Source organism: Numida meleagris, chromosome 5 (assembly GCF_002078875.1).
Source record: "Numida meleagris isolate 19003 breed g44 Domestic line chromosome 5, NumMel1.0, whole genome shotgun sequence".
NCBI classification, from domain to species: domain Eukaryota; kingdom Metazoa; phylum Chordata; class Aves; order Galliformes; family Numididae; genus Numida; species Numida meleagris.
The window spans coordinates 15,410,442-15,435,239 of record NC_034413.1 but is presented as its reverse complement, the minus strand read 5'-3'; the positions used below and the strand labels follow the sequence as shown (position 1 = coordinate 15,435,239).

General features: G+C 36.4%; 2 protein-coding genes across 12 annotated transcripts in view; one reads left to right on the top strand and one right to left on the bottom strand.

The window, feature by feature from the left end:
* LGI1 (leucine rich glioma inactivated 1) overlaps positions 1–2,130 on the bottom strand; it is a 33,637-nt gene extending 31,507 nt beyond the window's left edge. For 3 of the 9 annotated variants that reach the window (XM_021397871.1, XM_021397870.1, XM_021397875.1), the window contains exon 1: positions 1,678–2,129. The gene's annotated coding sequence lies outside the window, so the exon portion shown is untranslated. Of the gene's footprint in view, positions 1–1,677 lie in introns of all 9 variants that reach the window. The other 6 variants (XM_021397886.1, XM_021397883.1, XM_021397884.1 and 3 more) reach the window with 3 other exon arrangements.
* Positions 22–23,930, top strand: LOC110399339 (protein FRA10AC1). Of its 3 annotated transcripts, none has more exons than XM_021397893.1 (14): positions 22–174; positions 4,195–4,271; positions 6,587–6,679; positions 6,761–6,806; positions 8,982–9,058; positions 9,686–9,769; positions 10,251–10,335; positions 15,885–15,930; positions 18,359–18,472; positions 19,487–19,529; positions 20,595–20,719; positions 21,335–21,373; positions 22,604–22,688; positions 23,116–23,930. In XM_021397893.1, exons 1-14 carry the CDS (start codon positions 142–144, stop codon positions 23,156–23,158), a joined length of 990 nt encoding a protein of 329 aa, XP_021253568.1. In that variant the 5' UTR covers positions 22–141; the 3' UTR covers positions 23,159–23,930. The 3 variants fall into 3 exon arrangements, with proteins under 3 accessions (XP_021253568.1, XP_021253569.1, XP_021253570.1); XM_021397894.1 differs by lacking the exon at positions 22–174 and adding an exon at positions 3,050–3,527; XM_021397895.1 differs by lacking the exons at positions 22–174; positions 4,195–4,271 and adding an exon at positions 4,869–5,015.

The window sequence follows — 24,798 nt, the reverse complement described above, 5'->3', positions numbered from 1 at the left end:
CCCCTCCGCCCGGCAGCCCCCGGTGCGGCCCCGCTCCGCCTCTGCCCCGGGTTTCCGGGAGGGGCCCGCGGGAGCGGACCGCGAGCGCAGCCCGGCAGAGCGGGCGGCGGAGGCGGCTCGCGTCCCCCGGCAGCCGCCGACATGGAGCCCGGCCAGCTGCGCCTCGCCGCGGCCGTGAGTGGGGCCGGGAGGGAGGGACGGAACGGAACGGAGGGACGCGGGGGGCGGGTGGCGCGGCGCGCAGGCCTTGCTGTAGGCCGCCATGGCGGCGGCTGTGCATCTCGGAAGGAAGGCTCGGAAGGAGCCGAGTGGGGAACGGGGCCTGCGAGGCTGCTGCGGCGGTGTGCTGGGCCGGGCCGGGCCGGGCCGGGAGGCTTTCAGGGCATGAGGACGGCCTTGGGTAGTGGTGTTCGGACCGGGACAGGCCTTCCTCAGTGTCCTTTACACTGCGGAACACAAAGCTCCCTGCTGCCGTTCTCTGTTGCTGTTTACCTTTTGCTTCTCCTTTTATAGTTCTAAAGCTTTAATACTACTACTACTACTAATAAAAACTTAGCAAAGGGTCTGTGTTTTATGAGTGGATTTTCTCTTTGTTATATAGTATATAGAAATACATTTCGTAATTGGTTTCACAAGAGTGGGTTTGAAGCTAATGGAATTTACTATTAGTATTTTTTTGGCCTCAAGTCCTCGCAGAGCGCTTTGCTGTGAAGCACTCCCATCCTCTGCACGTGCCCTGCGTGCAGCCAGGACAGCCCCTTCCAGCTCTGTTCTACAGCCCGTGCTCCAGTGGGGCGCTCTTCCAGTAGTCTGCATGCTCCAGGGTGAGCACGTAGGGCTGGAAACAGAGTGGAACACAGAGCTGCGTGATGAGGGCTGAGGTGGGCAGCCCTGAGCTGGAATTTTTCATGTAGGATTGCTTTGTGCCACCCCCCTCCCACACACGCTTTTAGAATTACTTTTTTATAGTGCCTCTTTCAATTCAGCTGTGTGTCATGATCAGGAGTCAATACTGACAGTTCTATATTATGTCCCTTTCAGTAGCATGCACTTATTTCAGTGAAAAGGGAGGTTTGAAGAGTGCATCTTTTCCTGCATGCAAATATCTTCTGCAGATGTGGTGCTGGGGAGTCTGCAGTGTCTTAACATTTGCCATCTCCTGCGTGCTGCCAGCTGCGTGCAGTGCTAGGACATTTACCTTGTTTAAGTTGCTAGTTTCTTAGGTGCCCTAAGCTAGTTGGTGTGGTAGTTCGCTATTAATAAATCCAAGATGTTGGGATTACTTCACTGCCAGTGGTTTAGATGTATCCAAAGCACAGTGGTGCTTATTCTGGTTTTGTGGTTTCAGTTTTTGTTGTTTGGAAGAAAAAAAAAGGTCCAGTGTTAGAACAAAAGGTAAAACACACTAAAATAAACTGTGTAGCTTTCAGATTCATCTTTAGATAAAGTGCTTGGTATTTACCTTACTTGTTTACTAAAGCCATCCTTAGTTTCTGATAAATTTCATCAAAGCATAGGTGATAAGACAGGTTTTATCAAATAGCAAAAGTAGTTATTTTGACAGTTTCGCATGATCATATTTACACATGTGTCTTTTAAAATCTCTTAGTTTAAACACAAAACTTTGGTATCTGCCTGCCTTTTACTACAGCTGACTACAAAATGCATTTTACTTACCTTGAATTGTTAGGTGTTGAGTTGTTGGTTTTTCTTTTTTGCGTTAAGGGAGAAGTCAGCCTTGAAATTTCATGTTAAGCAGGTGTCTGTTCACCCTCTCCTTCCAAAGCAGAAAGATTTGTGTCTGAATCATCCTGAGGCTGATAGGGCTCACTGATTGTTTGGTGGGGTCACCATGACCAGCCTCAGTGCTGCTGGAGCTGCTGACATGCAAACCCAGCCTCAGCTCAGCACCTGCCTGCTGTGCTGTTGCCTTCAAAGAAGGAGCAGTCTAAAAGTATTGGGACATCAGTCATGAGTGGTTGGTTTTCTCCTCCCTGAACTTGTCATTAAACTGTTGGAGTGATTTGGAGGAAAGGCTGAAGCTGTGAAGAGGTTTCTTGTTGAAAGAACAGTCTCTGAGGACCCAGCCATACCTGCACTTACACTGGCAATCACGGCTCCCCAAGGCAGCCAGTGGCCCAAGAGCCCCTCTCAGCACAATTGAGTTGAAGCTGCGTCTTTTTTTTTTTTTTTTAATTCAGTTCATTCCTGAAATCAGTTGGGAGCTGATTACTGAGTACATCTGCTTCTTGCCAGGGGCCAATCATCCAAGGGCAACCACTGCAAATATCTCCTTTTGTTTGAACTTTTCTTATCTTGCCTGTTTTTATACTTCATCTATCTCATGTTGACTTCCATTCACATTGTGTTGGCCTTGACTTTCTCCCGTTCAATGTGTAAGGGAAGCTCTCTGTGTTCATCTGGGAAGCATTACATTTGCTGTCTAAAACATTCCTGGATTACCATGCTGTTTTTAAGATTTAGAGGCCAAGCTTAAAAGTATTTGCTGTACATACATTTCAGCAAACTCACAATGTATATTCAGCCTTTTTTAGATGCCACATAGGCTTCATTAGTGAAGTAGTGACAGTGTTGCAGTTAGAAACAGCCTCAGCTGTGAGAGCTTCTCCTGGGCTGCAGCTTCTTGTGGCACTGCTGGGAGAACTTATGGGCCTTTGCTGCTCCGTTGCCAGTGCATCAGTCCCAGCAACAGCAGCACACTGTGGACAACTACTGCACTTATTGTACTCAAGCAAGCAAGCAAACAAGAATGGCTGAATGTGATATTAATAAAAATAAGTAAATCTTAAAATCACTGATTGACCAGCAGTGTGAAAAGACAGTGTTACACTTACTCTGCACAGTACAGACCAATTGTTGATGTCAGTAGAGGATACAGTTGACTCTCCAGAATGGCATCAGTGGGGGGTGTTTGCCTCCAGAAAAGACACCTCATCAAACCCATCCTTAAGAGGTGTGTGTTTTTTGCAGGTTTTCTTTTTGTCAGTCTTTTGTCTAGGGAGGAATATGATTATAAGTAAAGTCAGAATTGGCATATACTGGCTTTCCATTCCAGTTTCTTTTCCTGTCCACAGCAAGAATTACCTATACACTTACAAACCATGTGTCAAACCTTTCCAAATGTGGATGTGTAATAACCATCCTTGTTGGTTTAAACTCATTTCTGTGAATGTTGCAGATGTGTAAACATTTTTTTGTTATCAGTACCAGTTTAATTTCTGTTTCTGTGCTATGCTTCATGGTGTAGCTGAATGGGGAGGCTCTGGATGAACCCAGGAAGCTTACCTGGGTTAAAATAATGGTTTTTTGGGGGTAGGATCATTTGTAACTTGGGTGAGTAGTTTGTTCTGGCTTGTAGGTGGTTTCACAACCTGCTGCAGCTGGGCAACTGTAAGGAAGTGGCTTAAGCCATTGTTTCCCGAAAGAATTGGGCTGTATGCTGAAAAGTGGAGATGGCAGATCTGGGCTTTAGCCAGTGCTTATTCACTTGATGGCAATAAGATATGGTGTGTGCGTATGTATTATATGTATGTGTATGTATATGTATGTATAAACATAGTAACTAATGTATGGAAAACATTTTGTTTCGTGGTATGAATGTTTTGCTGATTAAGCTGTACATTTTTGCAGGCATCTTGTTTTATGTTTTAATTATTTCAATCAGCTTTCCAGCTATTTGTGTAAGAACTAATGACTGAAAGTATTGTACCACAGCCCAAGAACCCCTTTTTCTCATCTTCACTTATTAACTTGGGCACATCGTTTTCTGTCATCCAGTCCTCTGCAAAAGTTCTTGGAGAGAAAATTCACCTTTTTGTGTATAAGGGAGGTTGTCTGAAAGTGAAGACCAGAAATGTTTTATCATCTTCTTGTTATCTGCATCTGTGAAGATTAAGTATGGGAACATATGCATATTAATTATTTGTAAAGTGATTTTTTGACAGAGTGAATATGTCTGTGAGAAACCACAGTTCCTTTGTCTTACGCTATTTGGGAAATGTTCTGCATTGTCTGTTGTATTTGATTTGGTTTAGATATATGTGAAAATTTGCACTCGTTTACTGCATGTCTTTCTTTTACTTATCCGTGATGCACAGTACCAATCTCTAGTTATGCTGTATCCATACTACTCTGGCAGGTGTCTTGACTGCATTGCCATTTATTTATTGACAGGCACGTGGCCATGGCGGCTATGATTCTGATTTTAGTGATGAGGAGAATGGAGAGAAGTCTGTGCAAAAGACTAAAAGGTAATGTAAAACAGAGTTAATGCTTTATTTTGTACTAATGGCCTGTTACTGTGTATAAAAGATAATGCTGTGGTATGTAAAGTCTGGTGTTGAAATGATTTTTGAAAAATCAGTCTCAGATTTGTGCATCTCCTCATGCCACGCTTACTAGAGCACGTTGTCTCCTGCAGACAAATTATTAAGATCTGTTCTGCCATGTCCATCTGGTGTCTGTATGCCTGTCAGTTCTTGGAGCGGTGTGTTTCATTTTCTGATCATTAGTATCAGTGTTGGGGTTTGGCTTCTCCCTTCATTTCACTGCAGTCCATCAGGAAACATGAAACTGCTTGGAGAGCAAGGCAAAAAGGCCAATTGGCAGCAGGCTTGGTAAATAGAAAGCACCCACTTGGAGGAAGTGAAGAACTGACGGCGTTTGTTTATTACTGTGTTAATTTGGGATTGGGATAGATTTAATTTTCTTCATAGTTGTTCATACGGTGCTATATTTTGGATTTGTGATGAAAATAGTGCTGAAAACGCACTGATGTTTTAGTTGTTGGAAAGTGGTGCTTGCACTGAGTCAGACTTCTCTGCTTCTCGTACTGTCCTGCCAGTGAGGGACGGGGGGAGCACAAGGAGCTGGGAGGGGACACAGTCAGGACAGCTGACCCCAGCGGACCAAAGAGATGTCCAATACCATATGGCATCATGCTCAGCATCAAAAGCTGGGCAAAGAAGGAGGAAGGGAGGATGTTCTGCGGCATGGTATGTCTTCCCAAGTAACCATTATGCCTGATGGAGCACTGCTTTTTTGGAAATGGCTAAAATCTGCCTGCCAATGGGAAGCAGTGAATGAATTCCTTACCTCAATCTATTTAGGTACTTTTGCTTCATCTATTAAACTGTCTTTATCTCAATGTCTGTGTTTTCTCACTTTTCCTATTCTTTCCTCCATCCACTTGGAGGGGAGTGAGTGAGCAACTGTGCAAGCAGATTTTTATTTCTATGTTTATTTTGCTTTGGCACCGTAATCTGTTGACATTTTCTGCACCCTGAACATTTTGCTTATATTTTACATATATATTTTTTATCCCTTTTTCTGTCTTGTTCTTGCTTTGTTTATTAGACTTCATTTAGGAAGGCTTTCTTAGAAACTTTCCTAGGACTCTTGAGTATCGAAAGAATCTTTTTTGTAGTTTTTGACTGCATTCGGGGGGAAAAAAATATCAGTGTTTTAGTCATTAGAATCATAGAACAAAAACAGTGACTGCTTTTGTTCAGCTTTAGTTTTCTTTAAAAGGCAATTGCGCATTACACCATTCCACTACCTAAGTGGAATATTAACTATCAGGAGGCTTTCAAAAATACCATCATTACCCTCATCCTGGCACACTACTGCTGATTCCCAGCAGGGCTCTCACATGTGTTCACTGCATATGTGTGTGTCTGTTTCTTTCTCTACAACGACATTATTTTTCACTTTAAGGAAAACAATAGTCTTAAGTTTTCTTGGATTGCTGTTTTATGGAGTCTCCTTATGGGATTTTTGTGCCTGTTGGTCCTTTTGAGCAAATGAAATCCTTAGTTCCTAGAGTCTTATATTCCATAGTTTGAAATATAAATTCTCTGGCTCACTGTCTACAGGTATCTGACTTCCTTTCTTTCTGCCAGCTGCTAATTATGGAAAAATCTTTTTTATTCCTGTTTTGAGGAAAGAAACTAACTAAATATACCTTCTACTAAGCTAAAAGTGCATCTCTTTAAGTGTAACTTTGTATTATTTTCTTGAATTTTGAAAGTATTTTTAACTGCTCGTTGACAAGTATGCTTCACAAGATGGTACATAAATAAGTTTTAAATTAACAATTCTCATGATGTCTTAAGAGAAGCAGAGCTGTTTAATGAATCACTGAGACGTTAGCATGCAAGGATGGGATAGGGTTACTAGTGTTCAGTCTTAGTCAACGAGCGTATTTTTCTTCCTTTTTCTACTTGGCTCTGCAACTTAGATTTATAGAGGGCTTGAAATGCAGAGTGAAATTAAAAAATCTTAAGTTTTTTTTTTTTGTAGTTCTATAGTAATAATATTGATAAAGTATGAATTGTTGTTACAGTTTTCTTTAAATCTTAACTGCAAGCAAATGCCTTTCCATCACTTTGTTCTCCAAATGAAGTAAAGTCTAAACTGATGTTGATTTTGAGGACTGGTTTTATTCATGTAGAAATGAACATAGTAGTTTTTGTTACTCAAGTTACTCAAGTTTGCTATATGGAAATGCTATTGCTTTTGACAGTTTTTGACTGAATTTTCTCCCTTTTTCCCCCTCTATCTTCAGTACAAAGGAAGATAGCCTTCTGGTAAAGCCATTCCAAAAACCAAAACAAGTCAAGGTTCCTCACAGACAATTTGCAGCTGAAGAATGGGACAGGTATTTTTTATCTATTGCACTTGTGAGGCTTTTTCCTTGATGTAAAGATAACTTTTGCTCAAACGTATTTGTTATTAACAGAGAAGAAGCAAGGAAAAGAAGATTTCACCTGATATCGATGGACGCAGTATCCTTCTGTTTAATTTTTCTTCGAGTATGAAAATGGGGTACAGGTTATTTATTTTGTCAAAATAGTTGGATTTCTCAGTTCTTACAGTTGACGGTGCAGCACCAGATATTAAGTAGTTATTCAAATTAGCCTCTTTTTGTTACTGAGATCTCTCTGAGAATACCTTTACTTAGTAGAGTGGACTACTCAGAGTGCTCAGTATTTCCAGATTTTCAGTATGCTAAGTTACCTTGAGACTAGGTTGTTATTTCACTTAGATAGGCACAAAGGCACTTTGCTCTTTCAGTTGGGTTAGTACAGAATATAATTCTATGTAAGCCTGCCAGTATCTGTGGGCAAATACATTTTCTGGAAGTCCAAGAATTGCATTAACAAATTCAAAAGTCTGTGCAAAACAGCAATATCTTCTACAAATGCCCTAATGTAAGCCTGTTTAATATCATGTGTACTTTTATTTTAGTTTTTTTTAATCTCTTAATCTTATTTCATGGAACTATTTATGTATTTTTATAACTACTGCTTTATTTAGATTATAACCTTTTTCCTTTTATTTAGCTTTCACCTGGGGCACATATTAAAGTAATTACAATGTATGTACAAAAGGCATAACGCACTGTACTCCTTAAAATAAGTTGTGTAGCTTTCAGATTCGTGTTTTGATCAAATGTTTGATATTTACCTTACACGAGGCATACTGAGTTTCTGTCAAATTTAATCAAAGCAGAACTGATATGAAAGGTTTTATCAAATAGTGAAAGTAGTTAATATAAATGTTCTTGACAGTTTTGCATTACGGTTCCCACATAAGCTTCTTCTAAAATCTCTTAGCTTGAGCACAAAGCTTTGGTATCTGCCTTTTACTACAATCAAATATGAAATACATTTTACTTATCTTGGATTCTTGTTATATGTTCTGACTGTGTATTTCAAATGCTGTCCATTCCTTGCTTGTTTTAAATAGCTATTCTCCAACAGTAAAAGTTAATAATAGGAAAGTATCTTTATCCCTTCATTTTTATTTGGCCAGGAGCTGCGTAAACCAAACCATCTAGTGTCATAGAAGTATCTTAATCAGTCCACCTGACATTGTAGATAGCCATTAATCATGGAGAAGCCCCTATTTCCTGGAGTGACTACAAAGCTCATTGTGTAGAGACTGTTAAAAGGTTCTGCTAATGTTTTTGAGTGGTTCCTATTTATGACATTTACTGTTTTGTTATTTTAACTCCTGGTAACTCGTAGAAGAACACAAAATAGTATGTTGTATTTTATGTGTTTTGTTGTACCAGAACACCTTTTCTACTTGTTTAGGGAGTGTCCATCCTGTTCCTTTTGTTTGTGGTGGAAAGGAAATAGAAAACATGCATACTGAGGTTAAATCAACGTTTTTGAGACCTTTGGAAAATAAGATGTTTTCTCCGCTGAAGTATACCTGTGAAAATATTAGGTTGATTCAAACTGTTCTTTTTCACACTGGTGTAATATTTGCCCACATGTGTACCAGGAGGTTTGTTTCAGATACATTATACAAATTAATTGAACATATTTTTGAATAGCCATCTGTAACATGAAGATGCTTATTTTCCAAATAAATAGTTACATATTTTTACTCATATTATTGTACAAACTATGTTTCAAATCATGTCTTTAAGGCTCAGGTTTAAAAAAAGAAAAGCAACGTTGTATGTTTTCTTGTGGTTTTCATCTCAAAACTAAAGCAAATAGCTTTTATTTGTAGTTTATGGTATAAAGCAATAAATTCTAGCCAAATCATTTTTATAATACAAAGTACAAACTTGTTTTAAACAGAAACAGCAGTACTAAGAAGTTATGTTCCAAATCACAGCTGATGATTTAAAACAGCTTCTATTTATATGCTTATAGAGCATCTTTTTGAAGAACAGTTTTATAAAGTTCTGGCAGCTGATTGAGGTTTTACAGAGGAAATTGCCTTAAGGTCCTATATTTGGAAGGCAGCTTCTGTAAGAGGTTATTGGGTAAAAATTGCTAATTAATTCTGTTGGTTCTGGAAATTGCCAAACAGGTTTTGGGGAACAAAAAAATGCTTTCTGTTAAGAATATAAGAAGTTTTAATTATTCATATCGTTGCAAACTAATAGCAAAATTAAAGACTGTAAGTACTGAAACAGTTTCCTTAATTGCTTTATTCAGTATTCGAGACATAGGAAGTTAGTGAATGACTACATTTTGTACTATGGTGGGAAAATGGAGGACTTCCGACGTTCTGGGTAAGCAGTCTTTCCCCTCATGTCCTCAGGGTCCCCCTGATATGCAAAGCTGTTAAATTATAACTTTGAGGGTGATAAGAGATGTGTGCCTCAAATTACTAATTCATTTGGTCACAAGTGGTAACTACATTCCTTGTAAATATCCAGAGCACAGAACTGCTTTATTTCACTTTGCATCATTATTTTTATGTAAGAACTTAGCCATAAGTTGAATTATTCTTGTTTTGTTATGTAAGTGGAAAGATGACAGGTGAACATTAGTTGAAGGTACATTGAGAAATATCTGGCAGTACTTTCAGTGTGGAATATTTTTGAAATGTGCTAAATTGCTGTCAGTTGTCCAGAATAATGGTATCTTTGTCCGTAACTGCCTTCTGACATAGCTATCTTAAAAGAAAAGCATTTTCAGACAGGATCATGCCATCCACAGTTTCAGTGGCCATTTGCCACTAGGGATTTTTCATTTGGGAAAAATGAACCATTTTTGAATAGTTTTATTCCACGGCAATACATTCGTGTACGCTGTGAGATGGAGATAAAAAATAGGAGATGCTGATATTTACCAAATTATTATGTGGCTGACTTTTCATTGTTATGTTGTACTGAAATAATAATGTCTTTTTATAGTGCGAATGACAAGACGGATCTTGATGTTATAAGAGAAAACCATAGATTCCTGTGGAGAGAAGATGATGAAGCAGACATGAATTGGTACCTGGAACTATTACATAAAACAGTAATTTTAGATCACTTTGTACTAAGTTCATAGTGCCTTCTATTAATTAGGGACTGCTGTGTGTACTTTGTGATCATCCTTTGATCTTTAATGCATTTAAAAATGGAAGAACTTAGGAGACATAGTAGTATCATTCAGTGACAAAATGAACTGATGACAGAAAGAACTGAAAATTATTTGTGCGTTCTCTGAGAGCCAAATGACTGCTCTGAATATCCTGAAGGAAGCCTCTTTGAAAAAATGTAGTTTAATTTGGGCTGTAGATATATTATGGATGCATTTCTCCACTTTTGCGAAATTTCTCTCTAGGTCAAAGAGTATATTTCTGCTGCATGTCTAGCTCTGCAGCTTGTCTTCTTCAGATGAAACCGTATGTCTTTCTCTTGTTCAATGTCTTTAAAATGTAGAATGAAGTGTATTCTATATTAATTTAAAAAAAAAACAATCTTTTTACAGGGAGAAGAGGCTTGCAAAGAAGTATTATGATAAGTTATTCAAAGAGTACTGTATAGCAGATCTCAGTAGATACAAAGAGAATAAGGTACATTTGATTATTGTAAATCATCTTAGTTTTAAAGCATGCTTTTTTTTCTAAAACACCGTATTTGTTGTGAAACCAGAATGTTAGTACCCCTTCCCTAGAAAGAGAGTTGTGAGAAACTGTCAAGTTACTTAATAAGCAGCAGCAGTTTTGAATCCAAGTATTGTCACTGCCCCAGAAATGTGCTTTTGTGGGAATAGGAGCATTTCTAACAGTTTTTTATGAAGAGATACATTGTGTGTAAGTAAGGCAGAAAATGTGGAGGGGTTAGGGAGAGAAGCCTAGAAAAGTTTGTGTAGAGTGAGGAGTTCAAGAAAGCCTTAAAAAAAAAAAACAGGGAATGTTACTGTTTTTCTTGCTGTTGACCTGGGTTGTTCTTTTTTTTAAGTCTAAAAGGAGAGAGTTCTGTACTTGAATGCTGGCTTAAACAGTTTTGGATACCTCTGTTCTGAGGCAGTCTCTCTTTCTGCTTGTTCTTTTCTGTTTATGGAAACAGGATTTGTATTTTCTTTGTAAGTAAATAGAATTTCTTAAGAGAAACAGATGAATTCCAGGACCCATTTTTCTTCTTAACCAAAGCAGCCTCTATTGTTTCCAATTTTTTTTACTAATGTCTTAGTCAAAGAGAGTATATGGATTTTGTATTGTGCTTTCACAAGTACTACTGAACTCAAAAGCATATTAGTGTTGTTAGCACACAGTAACAACCAAACCCTGCAAACAGTGTCTATATAAAGTTCTTTGAGACTATTTATAGTATAGAAAATTACAGTCGCTGGTAAATATTTACAAGGACTGGGCTTAAGCTCTAATATTAGGCCAAAAAAAATCGCAGCCCTCTGAAGAAAGTTGAACAGAAGAAATTCAAATATTAAATGAAAATTAACAAAAATGAGAAAGTAATATGCTGCATATGCCTTCCTTCCTTTTTTAATGAAAAAACTTCATTTTATTTTCCTGTAGTTGTTTCGTATGCCTCAGTCTTTACACCGCCCCTAACCTGAGTTTCCCTTGAGCTTGCTTACAGATTTTGTTTCTTTCCTTGCTGTGCCAAGTTTCCATATGTTCACTGTCTTCTGTGGGAAACTGTTTTGCCCTAGTTTTCTATTTTTTGTGTTTGTTGTGTGAACAGTATTCCCTTGTCAGACTTCGGATGTGACTGTCCTAACTTTGAGGTCACCCTGAATATCTGTGTATGCTAATAAGTCATTACTTACAGTTTTGGAATTGTTATTTCAGCATAACTCTGATACGTCATGTAATATACTCCCTTACATTATTTTATGCTTTCTGCCATCAAATATGTTGCGGCCACACCAGAGTCCTTTCTCCAGATCACTCTCCATTATTGATGTATCCATGCCCATGTTTGGTACAGAGGGATGCCAAAGCAGCCTTATTTCTTGGAAGTCAGAAATAGGCTGCTGATCGGTTCCCATTTGCACCAGTGGAATGCAGCCTGTGCTTTCAGATTTTTTTCTGCCTTGATTCTTTTTTTGTCTTTCTAGAAATTGGAGTCAGCTATCTTTAGCCGCTCATACTTTCTGTTTTGCAGTGTTGGTGCTGAGAGGTGCAGGATGGGTAACAAGCTTCTCAGCTGGTCAACCTGTCATCTCATAGTTGGTGATGCCTTGTATCCTGTTAGATAACGTTGAAGTAAAGTTGAAGATAAGGGTTTGTTGTTTTTTTTAATGTGTGCATTTTTTATCTATCTATAAAAAACTTTTATCTAAAGACATAGATTGAAACTTGCCCATTCATTGTCATCTGTCTTTTCACAATGATTTTTTGCTACTAGCCAAAATCTTCTAGCTAGCTAATTCTTCTCAGACTTATATGTTGAGATTGTAGTTAAGATCTCATTTAGAACTTCTAACCATCTGAGAAAAGAAACTCAGTTTTCCTAAGTAGCGGATAACAAAAAGCGCCAGTTCCATATGAAGCACACTGCTGAGGTCTGAGAAATCAGCACTGTGCGTTTTCAAAATCAGAAGCTCAAAAGCAGACAATAAAAAGGCCCTCATCTGCTGTGTAGGGCTTCATAAAATTGATATCCTTTGTTAAAGGAAGATATATTGTGCTGGGTCCAACAGCCTGCGATGGGGAGGCCACTGCACTGCCATGCACCCAGGTTCAACCAGTGATAAGCCTGAAAACATATTCCTAGTAGGCACACACACAGAGCACGCACAAATGTGTATAATAATAATGTATTATTCTATACATATAATATACATACAGAATCAGCCACACGGGTCACAGACATGATCAAGCATTCACGTGAACACAGACAGTGCCATTCTGCTCCTTACCCTTATGTTATCCTACACTCCTTTTTCCTCAGGTCTCCTAAATTCCTCTCTGCCTTTGGTTCCTCCCCTAAATATCCCATAATAAATCCTCTGTTGTGTCTCATTTTTTTCCTTTGTGTGTCATCTTCACTTTTAATGAGCAATGCCAAGGTGGTCTTCTGGTATGAGGCTACTTGTAGATGCTCTGACAACTCTTGCAGTGGTATGCTTGTTACTCCTTGTATTTTCCCTAGATCCAAGTTACTTAAGGTCAAGATTCTGTTTGTACCTCTGAGCTTCTTGCTTGCAAGCTTTGAGGCTGATAAATGACCATCTGTATTGTCAGATATTTTAGGTCTGTTGTCAGTTTTGCTATGCAGTAAGGGAGAGTGCTCAGCATGTAAGTTTGACTTCGTTAGGCATTAGGCTAGAAATGTTCTTTCTCTTAGCCTTATTTTCCCAGAAGGATTCTTATTCGCTGTCTTTGTGCTTTGTTTTGTAGCTCAACAGATTGAAATGTCTGCCATTTGCTAAGAAATGAGATCAGTCTGACACCCAGTCATTAGACAGAATAGTTTATTCTTTTGTGTTTTGTTTTTTTTTCCTGATCATTTTCAGATTTCTAGGCCAACTTGTCTTCCATTTGGTAATACGCTCACTTTTGTCACTGTCAGCAAGGAAGGCTTTTATGGGAAAAGAAAAATATTTAAAATGTCTATGATATTTTTCCACAGTTTTGTTTAAATTCATACCTTTCTTCTTTTCTAGAAGAGGTGACTCTGGACATCTTAGTTGTTGTAAACAATAAATATTATGCAAGCAGTCCATACTTAATTTGAGAATTTTACTGTTTATGTTTATTAAAAGATCTTTCATATCTTCAGAAACTATCTACTTTTTAAGTTAGTTATTTGATAGTCCCATAAAACATCCATTTTGGAGTTATTCTACTTAGTCTTCTTCTTCTTAAATAGCTCATTTTAAATCTTTTTGAACTCATTTAACAAAGAATAGGCAACATGTCTGCTGGTGGTGCTTCTGTTTTCCTTTGTTTTCAGGCTGACTACTCAATAACTTATCTTCAATTCTCCTGTGTTAGCTTAATCTGTTTCTGGTATTTTAGCTTGGAGGGTTATGATTTTTGCATAGTTTTTATTTTATTGATTTTTTCTTAGTCATTTTCCTCTCTGTCATTTTCCACTAATTGGTGAAAGAATGGTAGGCAAAGACTGAATTGAAGATAAGGACAGGTTTCATCTTAGCTGTATGTATGCTGGGTTTCAGGTGGTTCTGGCTCTCTCCTTTCTTGTATTGTGGTCTGTTTTGTGGGGTTTTTTTTTTGATACTGTTGCAGAAGTACTCTTTAAGGATATCAGCTGATGTATATCATAATGGGTCAGGTTGGGACTGTGAGTGAAAGGACGTAAGTCTGCTTCAGTAGCAGAAGTGTGCATAGATAACTTGGTGATTGGGGAAGTGGCAGAGGGGCAATGAGAAAGCATTTTACTTTTTACACACGTGTGAAATTGGTGCCAAAATATTGTTGACATTTAATCTTAAATGTGCAATATTTTTAAATTGCAACACAAGCTTTTCAGAATTGGAATACCTTAAACACTTTAGACCAAATGTAAAATCTGTTTTCCGTCATAAATTCTGTATATACAAATGTAATTCACATTGTTTTTTCACTGAATTGTTCAGCACATTTGTTTTTCTTACAATTGATTAATTTTTGTTTGACTGAAGCATGAGTGGTTTAACTGGTACTTTAGACCACACTGCAGATTGTAGAGTAGTACAAGCACAACCTGATCCAGCCTTGACAAATAGACATTATACACAGTATGACAGCAGTACCCGATCGTCTCCTCTGTTTTGTTTGTTTTGTTATGTTTTACAAGTAAATCTAGTAACTCTGAAACCTTTGTTTATATTATACTCCTAAAACCAATTCTGAAATTAGTGGACAGATTTCGAGAGGCAAATAATTGATTGGTGTTCTCATTTTTAGCTTTCTTAGACATTTCTGTGTAATACATTGGCTTATATTGCCTTTCTGCTCAGTTTTTCAATTTTAGTTATCATTTATGAGCCATTTTCTTAAGAGCCAGAACATTTATTACCCCATTTTTCCAATGTTCTTCAAAGCACATACTACTTCTCACATGAGAACTCCATACTGCTGCCCTACAGATAATGAATTATAATGGCTTATTTAAAAAAAAAAAAAAGACTACATATATCAATAGATGTCTGGACTTTTACAGTGTTAAAATTAGACAAAAAAAAGAAACACTTCAAATCAATTCAATATATTACAGAATGCATGCCACAGCATCTAGGAGAATGCACATTTGTGTGAGTTCAGTCTTTGAGTGCCTCAAGAGCAGCGTCATATCCCAAAGGACATTTTGGAACTCAGGTTCAGAGGCCTTTGTGGCCACGCGTATCCATCTCTAATTTTAGAAGCTTTCTCCACACAGTTTGCTTCATCCTGCCCCTTCCATGTTTTAACATGAAGCTCAGCATCTTCTGTGCTTTACTTATGGAGCAGGAGAGCAGGAATTTTATTTCCATCTTGACGTACTACATGTTCCTGACTTTTCAATGAAATACCAGATAGCCCTTTTTGGACAAGCTGTGTGGCACTGAGTTTTGTCCTTTTTTCTACTTGTTAGAGAAAAGAGACTTGTTTTTCTGAGGCTGTTCTCGCTCCTTTCTGTCTTTGATCTTCTCACTAGATTACTTGGCACTTTGAGAGAATGAAGCAGATTCTACAGGAAAACAAAAACAGTAGCTGGGTTTTCTTCAGGTGAAGTTTTTAGCAATGTAGAGGGACACATAAGTTAGTTTTTGCTTTTGTCATAGTCTTAGTATGTGGTGGGTTTGCGGCTGTGTGCCTTTTCAGTATTCCAGTGGTGGTGTTAGTTTTTAGTGTGGACAAAATTGCAATGAAGTTTCTAGTAAAGCCAGCCAGCCTGTCCCAATTTCCTATTTGTTCTTCTACGTGCTATGAAGTCTTTTAGAAAGTTGTTCAGAATTGAACAGCATCTACTGGAATGTCAATTACATGAGTAAGTTTGGATCCTTCTGCAAGCAGAAGCAGAGAGATACTTTTAATTAATAGATAAATGAAATTTTAATAAGCAGAATTTAATGAACGAAGCGCATGCAGGATATCAGTTACTGAAATTAGTCTTTATATTACTGAAAGTGTTGACTATTCACAACTAATTTTCATTCTTATCATAACAGTTTGGATTTAGATGGAGACATGAGAAGGAAGTAATTTCAGGAAAAGGTAATGCTCACTTTCATTTTATATTACATTTCACCATGGCTATTGCTTTTATTCTTTCTTTTCAACATAATTTTGTTTGACAGCATTAGACAATTTATACTAATAAGTGTATCAGATGGTGATAAATCAATGTAACTTTTAACTTCGCTCTTCTATTCTGAATAGCTCAAGTGAGCATACTAATCCACATACATAAAAATTAAGAGAACATACAATTTGTTTTCACAAAGTTACATTAGTCATGGACACCAACATAATGCATTTGATAATATAGAATGCCATGAATATGGCTTTTTAGTTGCTTCTCTCCAGTAGTTCTGCATTACCTTATTATATCTTATTGTACCTTTGAAACCTTTAATTGAAGTCTCAGCACTTTTCTTCTGAAGATTTTAACAGTTTCTCCAATGTTGTTTTGCAGAATGTTAACTTTAAATAAAGTACCACATATGATAAGTGTTTCAGAGTAAAGTGGTTCTGAAAGCTTCAATGAGGACAGTTATCATGTCTTCCAGTCCTGTCTCTAAATCAGTAACTTATTCTTGCTGATTCTCCGTGGGAGCTCGTTTCAGTGGTCCCCATTTCATTGCCATGGGGCATGAACTTTTCCAGTAACTGAACAAGCAAGTAAATTATATGAACGTAGTGCTGTTCCTGTGGGTAGGATGCTCATACATGGGTGCAGTTTTCAGCAGTCATGCATGCATGTGCAAGAAAAATGAATGTTGTGATCCTGTTGATTGGAAAAGATCAGTGAACAGATCCATTTACTACATAAAGAAGTTAGAAATGCAGCACTAGTGTAAAAGAGTTTTAGATCATCTTTCTAAAGGTAGCGTTGCTCTCAGTGCTACAGATTATGTTAACAGCTCAATTTTAGGTAGTTGTGTGCCTTATCAAACACTTAAATGAGAAATGAATTATTTATGAATAATTATGTTTTTTGCAGTGGGTGGATTATTTTAGGCTGCATCGTGTTTTTAATACCTGGTACTCTATATTGAAAAATGTGGGAGAAAGTGGCAAATTAAGTCTTTCAAGCTTTCTAATGAAATTGTAATGGAAAGCATACCACTTGCTGGAGGCGTGGAGCACTGAGCAGCATTGCCTCCCGCCACGGGGGGGCACAAGAACCCCGCGCTGCCCGGCATGCCAGTTGAAGTGGTCGCTTTGGAAGGACGTAGCTAATGCCTTCCTGTGCTCTTCCCTAGAATAAATTAATAGTAGAAATTGCTGTAACTGACGTGTAGCAAAGCGTTAATACTTGCCTTAACCTGATCAGCTGTCAATGGATGATGATTCACATTTAAAAAAAGAAGAGCATGTGCTTATTTGAGCTGGCAGAGTAATAGTGATGCTGAGAGCCAACGCTGGTGGATTGGGTTATAGTCTGAAGGGAATGTATGGATGAGTTGTTAGTGTTTGGTTGCTTTGCTTTCCATGTCTTTCTCTCATGTAAGGTCATGTATAAGTGGTTCTGGATGGTATAGGTTCCTGATAACCACACCTTACATAATGTTACACATATTTAATATTTATGAATTTGAAACTTAGAGTGTGAGTGCTATTTTATTTGGTTCAAGTGTTAGCAGTGCAAGTGGTTTTACGTTGCAGAACTGAAGTATCTGAGGACACTGGCAATCCATTAGTTAGAAGCTTAAGCAGAATGTTCCGAGGTTAATCGTTCACACGGTCCTGCTCGTGAGCCTATTAATACAGATCCTTATCGCCAGTTCTGCAGACAAATCAGTCTTCTGCAAAGTGAACATATCTGTCTCTATTAGTGCAATGTTGGGAATTCAGTGATGTAAACAACATTGATTGTGTGTATATTGTTTTTGAATTAGTGTAGTATTCAATATAATAAACCCAAGAAAGTATTTCAAGCTACTGCATGCTCTTTCACAGACTTGGATTTCTTAAGTATTGTTTTTCCTCTTCTTAAAAGTAAAATGTTTATGAAAAGTCACTAGAATACAAACTGTCCAGTATATCAGGTTAACTTGTAGGTTAATAAAAACATGGGCATCTTCTTTGTGTGTTGAACAATTTGATGTCATTAGAGATGTATGTCTAAATTGCAACTTCTGATCCATCATACTCTGATAAGTAAGTAACCATGTAAGACATACAATATATCCTAATAACAGCCATTTTTTGGAATTCAGTATTAGGTTGTTTTTATTTTCCTGAGATCTTCCTTCCTCTATGCAATGTAAAAGGCAATTCAAGTTGTTACTTCCTTGCAAATATGCAATATTAGATGAGTGTGATTGCTTTGTCACTGTCAGTTATTGTTTCCTTAGATTTAATTTTAGCTTTGGACTTTTTTCTTTGAAAGAAAGCATAAAACAAATGCTGAACAAAACCAGAAACGCCGAACTTATTCACATCAATCACTGAACCATGTTTTTATATCTCTATAAAGGTCAGTTTTCTTGTGGAAATAAGCACTGTGATGGGGAAGAAGGCCTGAAGAGCTGGGAGGTGAATTTTGGTTATGTTGAACACGGTGAAAAGAGGAATGCACTTGTGAAATTGAGTAAGTCTGACAAAGTTTACGTATCCTTAAAAGAAAACAAGTATCATACTCTTGAAAAGCTATGGAGTTAGACCCAGTGATAATGAAAATAGTTCATGCGAAGTGGAAAATAAGCTTCAGAATAGAGATCATTTTGTTAGAGAAATTAAAGGTAGTATAATGGTCTTGAATTTGCGAGAATGGCTACCGTTGTCATTTATGACAAAGTTGTTGCAGGTTAAGCACCTCATCATGTATCATTATTGATGTTGTAAAATTAGAATAACTGATTATAATCAGTTGCTGTATACAGGCATGTGTAGTTTTAATGGACAATGCTGAATTGCAAGGAAAGTTTCATCATTTTCATTGTTTAATCAATTATGTGACTTAGAAGTTTTTAGGGCTTAGGAATAGTAAATTTTTTGCACACCTTCAGCTCAACTGATTTTATTTTTCATTCTTATGTTATTATTTCCAGAATTCTAGCTTAAATTAAATTCCTTCTTTTTTTATTCATGCTTCTTGAGTGGGATTTTCTTATTCAGTACATTTTGCTATATTAAGCCGGTAATTAAACTTAGAACAATTTGCACAGTTTTTCTGTGTAAAAGAGGCTTATTATGATTTTTCTTTTGTGCACGAAACAATCCAAAGTGGCAACACTTGGTTGCTGGTGAAGCTCTCAGAGATTTGTGGATCTTCAGTGTAAGTGTAGAACAATTTGATCTGTCTACAAAGATAAATAAAATGTGATGTCTGTACATGAGAAGCACTGATATTTTTTAAGAAGAATTGTCAGTGCTAAACCTGTAATCTTTCCCCAGGTTTAGTAAAATCTAGGTTTGTAGTGCGAATATTTATCGTGTTATTTTTCTTAACCGTGCCTGCATTTACACTGGAATTCAATTTTGGAGGAAAGTCTACTCAAATTGGAAAACAGTGTTGTATCTAGTTTTAAATGTTTATTATCAAGTTTTGTTAGTTGTGCTCATCAGTTTCCTGGCTATGGTGTTTTCATTCTCTCTTTTTCAGGACTCTGTCCAGAATGCTCTTACAAACTAAACTTTCATCACAGGTAATGAAGTATTTTGGAAATATGGGGGCTGAATTATTAATAGATTCTGTTTTGGAGTACTTATAAAGTCATTATCCTCTCACCGTTGAGAGGTATTTTTATGCTAATAAAATTATGAAACTCACCAAACAGGAGGAATCCTCCAAACAAGTTTCCTTTGGTTTCTTTCAGCCCGATGGTCATTTTTCTCTTCTGAAAGTTTTTGCAAAGCACTGTTGTTTTTCATTTTCTCTCTTGATCTGTTTAAGAGCTGGAAGGCTTTTCCTTTCCTAAAAAATAGGATGGCACGTCTAGATGTATATATCCCTGAAAGTTAATTAATCTATTTTAAGTGATAATTTATACTCAATTTCATGATAGTGCTGTGTAGGTATGTATTAAGAGTGACAGTTAAGTAACTGAGATTTGTTTATCTTGCTTCTCTTTGGAACTAAAATTGTAAAAGCACTTGAATTCAGAATAGGCGTGGTTAAGCATATTTACTTCGTCAGCTTCAGAGCTATACTTAACTTAGAAATAATTTTCCTGACTTATAGGTAAACAAACAGGAAAAAATTGCTTATGTTCATACAGGAAGACTACGTTTGTAATGTTGAAAATAAAAATAGATGTGTTCTTGGTATGTAGCATGTTCTTAGCCTTGAGATTCTTCTATTTCAGTTTTTATTGCTACCAAATATTAAAAAGAATTTAAAAATCCATATTACTTCCATTTTTCTCATTTCATATATACAAGATCACTTTCTACATTAAAAAAAATCAATATAAATGTGAATTTGGTACCTGATATGATTATTTGCTTTATTTAATGCTTGACTGCCAGTTCACTGTTTTCCTTGTCTGCATTAGAGTCACTTTAACAGCTTTAGTATTTCCTGTCCTTCATATTCAGCTGTGGAGCTCTAATATTGCTGTAGCGATTTTCATTTTTATCTATGTTTTTTTAATTTAAATAGCGATAAGTTTCAGAATTTTGACTGAAGTTAGTACCTAAGATTTATTGTTGCTTGAAGAGTATATATACTAAAGAAGATGTACCTTTGTTTTTGTTTTTTTTTTTTAAAGGAGGAAAGAAGTAAAAGCAAGCAAGAAAAGAGGCACAGGCGTACGGAATGCTAAACAACCAAAAATTAAGAAGACAAAATTGCCTCATTCAGCAAAAAAGAAGTCAAAAAAAAAGACCCATGATGGTAAATTTAAATTTTAAACCTTGAATTTTGAAAATATTAGAAAAAAAATTAGTTGAATATAAATTTTACCATAGTTAGATAACATATGTAGATATGCGGTTGTTTCCACACTATGTAACATAGGTAGTCAAAGAGGTAAATTCCTTAGGTTAAAAATAAATAAATAAATAAATAAATAAAGGTGAATTTCTTACAATTTATAGAAAGGAATAGCCCTTTGAAAAACAAAAATTGCGACAAAAAATTGTCCAAGTCTTGGGCATTTTATTAGATTGTACATTGTCCAGGGATTGGATGTTGTATACCGTGAACAGTTCTGAAGTATTGGAATTCCTTGAGACTTCGAAGTTGAAAGCCTTTTGGAAATGTAAGATAACCTTTTTGCACCACAGATCTTGGGATAACTTATTTGAGCTCAAACTGATGACCTTTCAACTCATGAAAAAAATGTTTTTGCTTCAGTGTTTGCTTTCTTTTTTTGAATGTATGGTGTGTGTGCATATGCAACATGTTTATGTGTAATTTATTGTGATAGAAGTATCTTTTGTAAACATTGTAAGATAAAAGATAAAACTAAGATAAGCTCACTGTTTTTTAAATGGTGTTTATTTCTAGATCAAGTTTCTTCAGAAGATTCAGATACTTCTGATAAAGGTAAAGTATTTGAATATCTTCTGAAGCTTCTAATATTTGATAAGATGGTAAGAAAACTGTGTTGAAAACAAGCAGAGATAGATGGGGTCAGCATAATTACTTAGTAGTCTTGGAGGAAAACTAATGGATTTTGAGAAGGAAATGTTTTAAATTTAAGCAAGGAAGAAAAATGTGGGTGGATAATAGAATGAAAATAGTCTTAAAAATAAGGGTCTAGGTTGTTCCAGAAAGGAGTAGAGAGTGCAGCAATAGATACATTGTACACAACTATGTGCTGTGTAAAGAACATGCTTTCCTAATGTAGTAACTACTACTATTCCTTGCAATGAACAATACAAGTAAGTGTCCAAGTCACAATATTAATAGGAAAACAGAGAGAAGACACCATGCTAGATAAATTCTCTCAGAGATCCATTGTAGATGGATGTGCTGAGTTTCAGTGACTCTGTAGACAGTGTTTATCTTCACTGTATCTCAGTAATTCCAGTCCCCAGTTTCTTTTAAGATGAAATATGCCTCATCTTTTGGTCATCCTAATTCTTGCTGCAGACTCTCTGGAAGGATCTGAGTGTTTCTATTGATGCTCTGTTGTGTGATACACTTTTGGGAATGTTCTGTACAGATACAGGAAGACCTGAAGCAGTTTTCTGCTGACTCAAAACATGACCAAAGTCTGTATAGGAAGTCTTATCGGAAGATTTTATTTTATTTTTTTTTCAAGTCAAGACAGATTTCTATTAATGAGATTTTAATTTTCTTTTCACTCCTTCTGTTTAGTTATATAACTAATTGATAGTTTCTTGGAATTTCACTGATATGTTACAGTTGATGAAAGTTGTTCTTGAAGTAGAAAGTAAAGTAATTGATTCATTTAACATCACAAGTTTCTATGTTGTAATACAAATATATTGTAATTCTGGGTTTGTGATTATGAAACTATAATTTTATGAACAAAGTACAGTGCAGCTGTTGTGTCAAGATCAGCATTCTGACATGATTGTTGCTATGTTTGGCCAAAGTATCAGATAATGGTGTCTAAGAGTCTCCTTGATGCTGTACTGAGTAAGATTGGCAAATGTTTTAGATTTTACTTCATGCGAAGTAAAGCATGTTATTTATTATCAGGGTTACAGTGAAATGTTTCTCCCAGCCAACAACCATCTAAATTAAAAAATCAGTAAATTCTTTCAAAATATATTAGTTAAGTACTCTGAATTTTTTTTTTGACAGATTCAGATAACAGTGATGCACAAGATGGTCCTTCAGATGCTGATTTTTGGAAAGGTCCTCTACAAGAAGCAGATGAAAAATCACGGTTAGTTTGAACAGCCAGGGAGCTTTTGTCTTGTAAACCATATTGTGACTATTCAGAACTGAAAGGCAGAGACTTTTCCTGAGTACTTTAATGGTAGCCTGACATTTAAAGTTACATCAAATGTCCTATATATTGAACTTAAGAATATTGTTATGTTTTTTTTTTTCAATTGGACACATATACAATACCAGGGAAGAAACCTTTATCAAGCTGCTACCTCACCATTGCTGTCTTATCCTGTGTTTGCTATCCCATTAACTAACAGAATTAATTAACAGAAAAAGAAATGTGAAGGGTATGGGAATGTAGTGAGTCAGAATTAACTGTACCAGGTACATATTCTAACCAGAAATCTGCTAAATTTTGTTATCTCCTAGACAAAAATCATAAGCAAAACTTTCTTTGACATATTTCTATTTTTTTACAGAGAGGAAGAGTTTGATGAATATTTTCAAGACTTGTTTCTCTGAAACTTGAAATTGATGTGGGTTGATCTTTTTGTTGTTGTTGTGAATTGTCAAGATGAGTGTCTGCAAATTCAGTCATAAGCAGGGACCAGAGACCTCTTCCCAACAGCACGCCTTTTCTACAGTCACTCCATATGGACCATCTGGGTGAATTATCTTTGCAGAAGGCTTCAGGGCTGAAAGCTTTGGGTTTTTTTTTGTGGTAGGCTTGTATACTTATGCAATACAAGACATATACTCAAGAAATACAAGCTAAAGATTCATGACACCCTAACATAAAAATAGGAAGAATGTAGAAAAACGAGAATACAGTTTATTGACAGTGCACCACTGAAGATGGCTGTTCTTTATTCTATCCCAAATTTCAGTTACTGCCAGATTTTGTAAGGACAATTTTAGATGATTCTATTATTGGTTTTAAAACATATACTTTAATATATTTGTATTTATAATTTATTAAACTATAGTTAATAGCTTTAAATGTATCAGTCATCTAGACTTCAATATTAAGATACTAAGATATTAATCTCTGTGTTTTCAAATACTGTCGGAGAAGTTCGTTTTAGTCAAGTATGTATTTTGCTTGGAATTTGAGTAAACCATATCTGAAATGTCTCCACTCTTCCTTAAAAAGTTCGTTATGACCTTGGTTTAAATTTTAGTTACGATATGATGTGACTGATAATTCCACTCATTAATAAAAATCTGAATCATTCTCAATGTTGTTGACATCTTTGATTTAATAAATAGTGTGGCTTGCCACTGGAGATACACACATGGCTTGTATGTTATCTGTGGTTTCTGATCTCCTTAGCATTGATTGAATGCTAATCCTTCTTTAAAGTGTAATCCTCAACATACAAGTAAAGAATGTATAGCATTTGAGAAACTTACTGGATTCATCTTCATTTTCAAATCTCAGCACAACATGATACATTCTTTATTGTATGTTTCTAAAGAAACATTCTGCATGTGAATAGGTATGGCCGACATTTTCAGAGGAAAACTACTTTGTATATATAGGACAAACTTTTTTTCAACTAAGTGTTCACATAAAACAAGCTGAGGAAAATTAATGTTGTAGAAAATATATTTTTATAAGCGCTTTCTACTGTAGATATAGAAAGTATAATAAGTATTTTGTGGATAATGTAACAACAGAGATGGTTGCAGTGTAATTATGAACATGTTGCATGTACTCAGTGAGTAGAGAGCTCTGTTTACAAGTATTTCTTAACATAATTATATTTTAAACAGTTTGTACTTACATAATAGATGACAGTACAAGGACATATTTAGGGTGTCCTTGAGCAACAAATAAACGTAGCCTTGCATGAAGGCTTCTTTAGGTAAGAAGGTGGATTTAAAGGTTAATTCTCTGTCATCTTGCAAGCTTGGTTGAGAGCCAAATCCAATCTTCAGCAATCTGCTTACATGTATGCAACTTGCCCGAACAGGCTTTTGTTGAATGTGTTGCTGTATTTGTTGCTGCAAGTATTGTATATTAGGTGTGTGTTCTGGGTAACTAGCTCTGCTTTGAGTCTTCAAAATATATTTATAAAATGGTACAGAATACATATTAAATACATCATTTAATTCAGGATGAATAAAGTTACATGATGAAACAACTTTGGAATAGCTTT

Coding starts and splice junctions, on each gene's coding strand:
- LOC110399339 (XM_021397893.1), top strand. CDS start 142: ATGGAGCCCGGCCAGCTGCGCCTCGCCGCGGCC. Junction 4,272..6,586: donor TCTGTGCAAAAGACTAAAAG/GTAATGTAAAAC, acceptor CTCTATCTTCAG/TACAAAGGAAGATAGCCTTC. Junction 9,770..10,250: donor GATGAAGCAGACATGAATTG/GTACCTGGAACT, acceptor ATCTTTTTACAG/GGAGAAGAGGCTTGCAAAGA.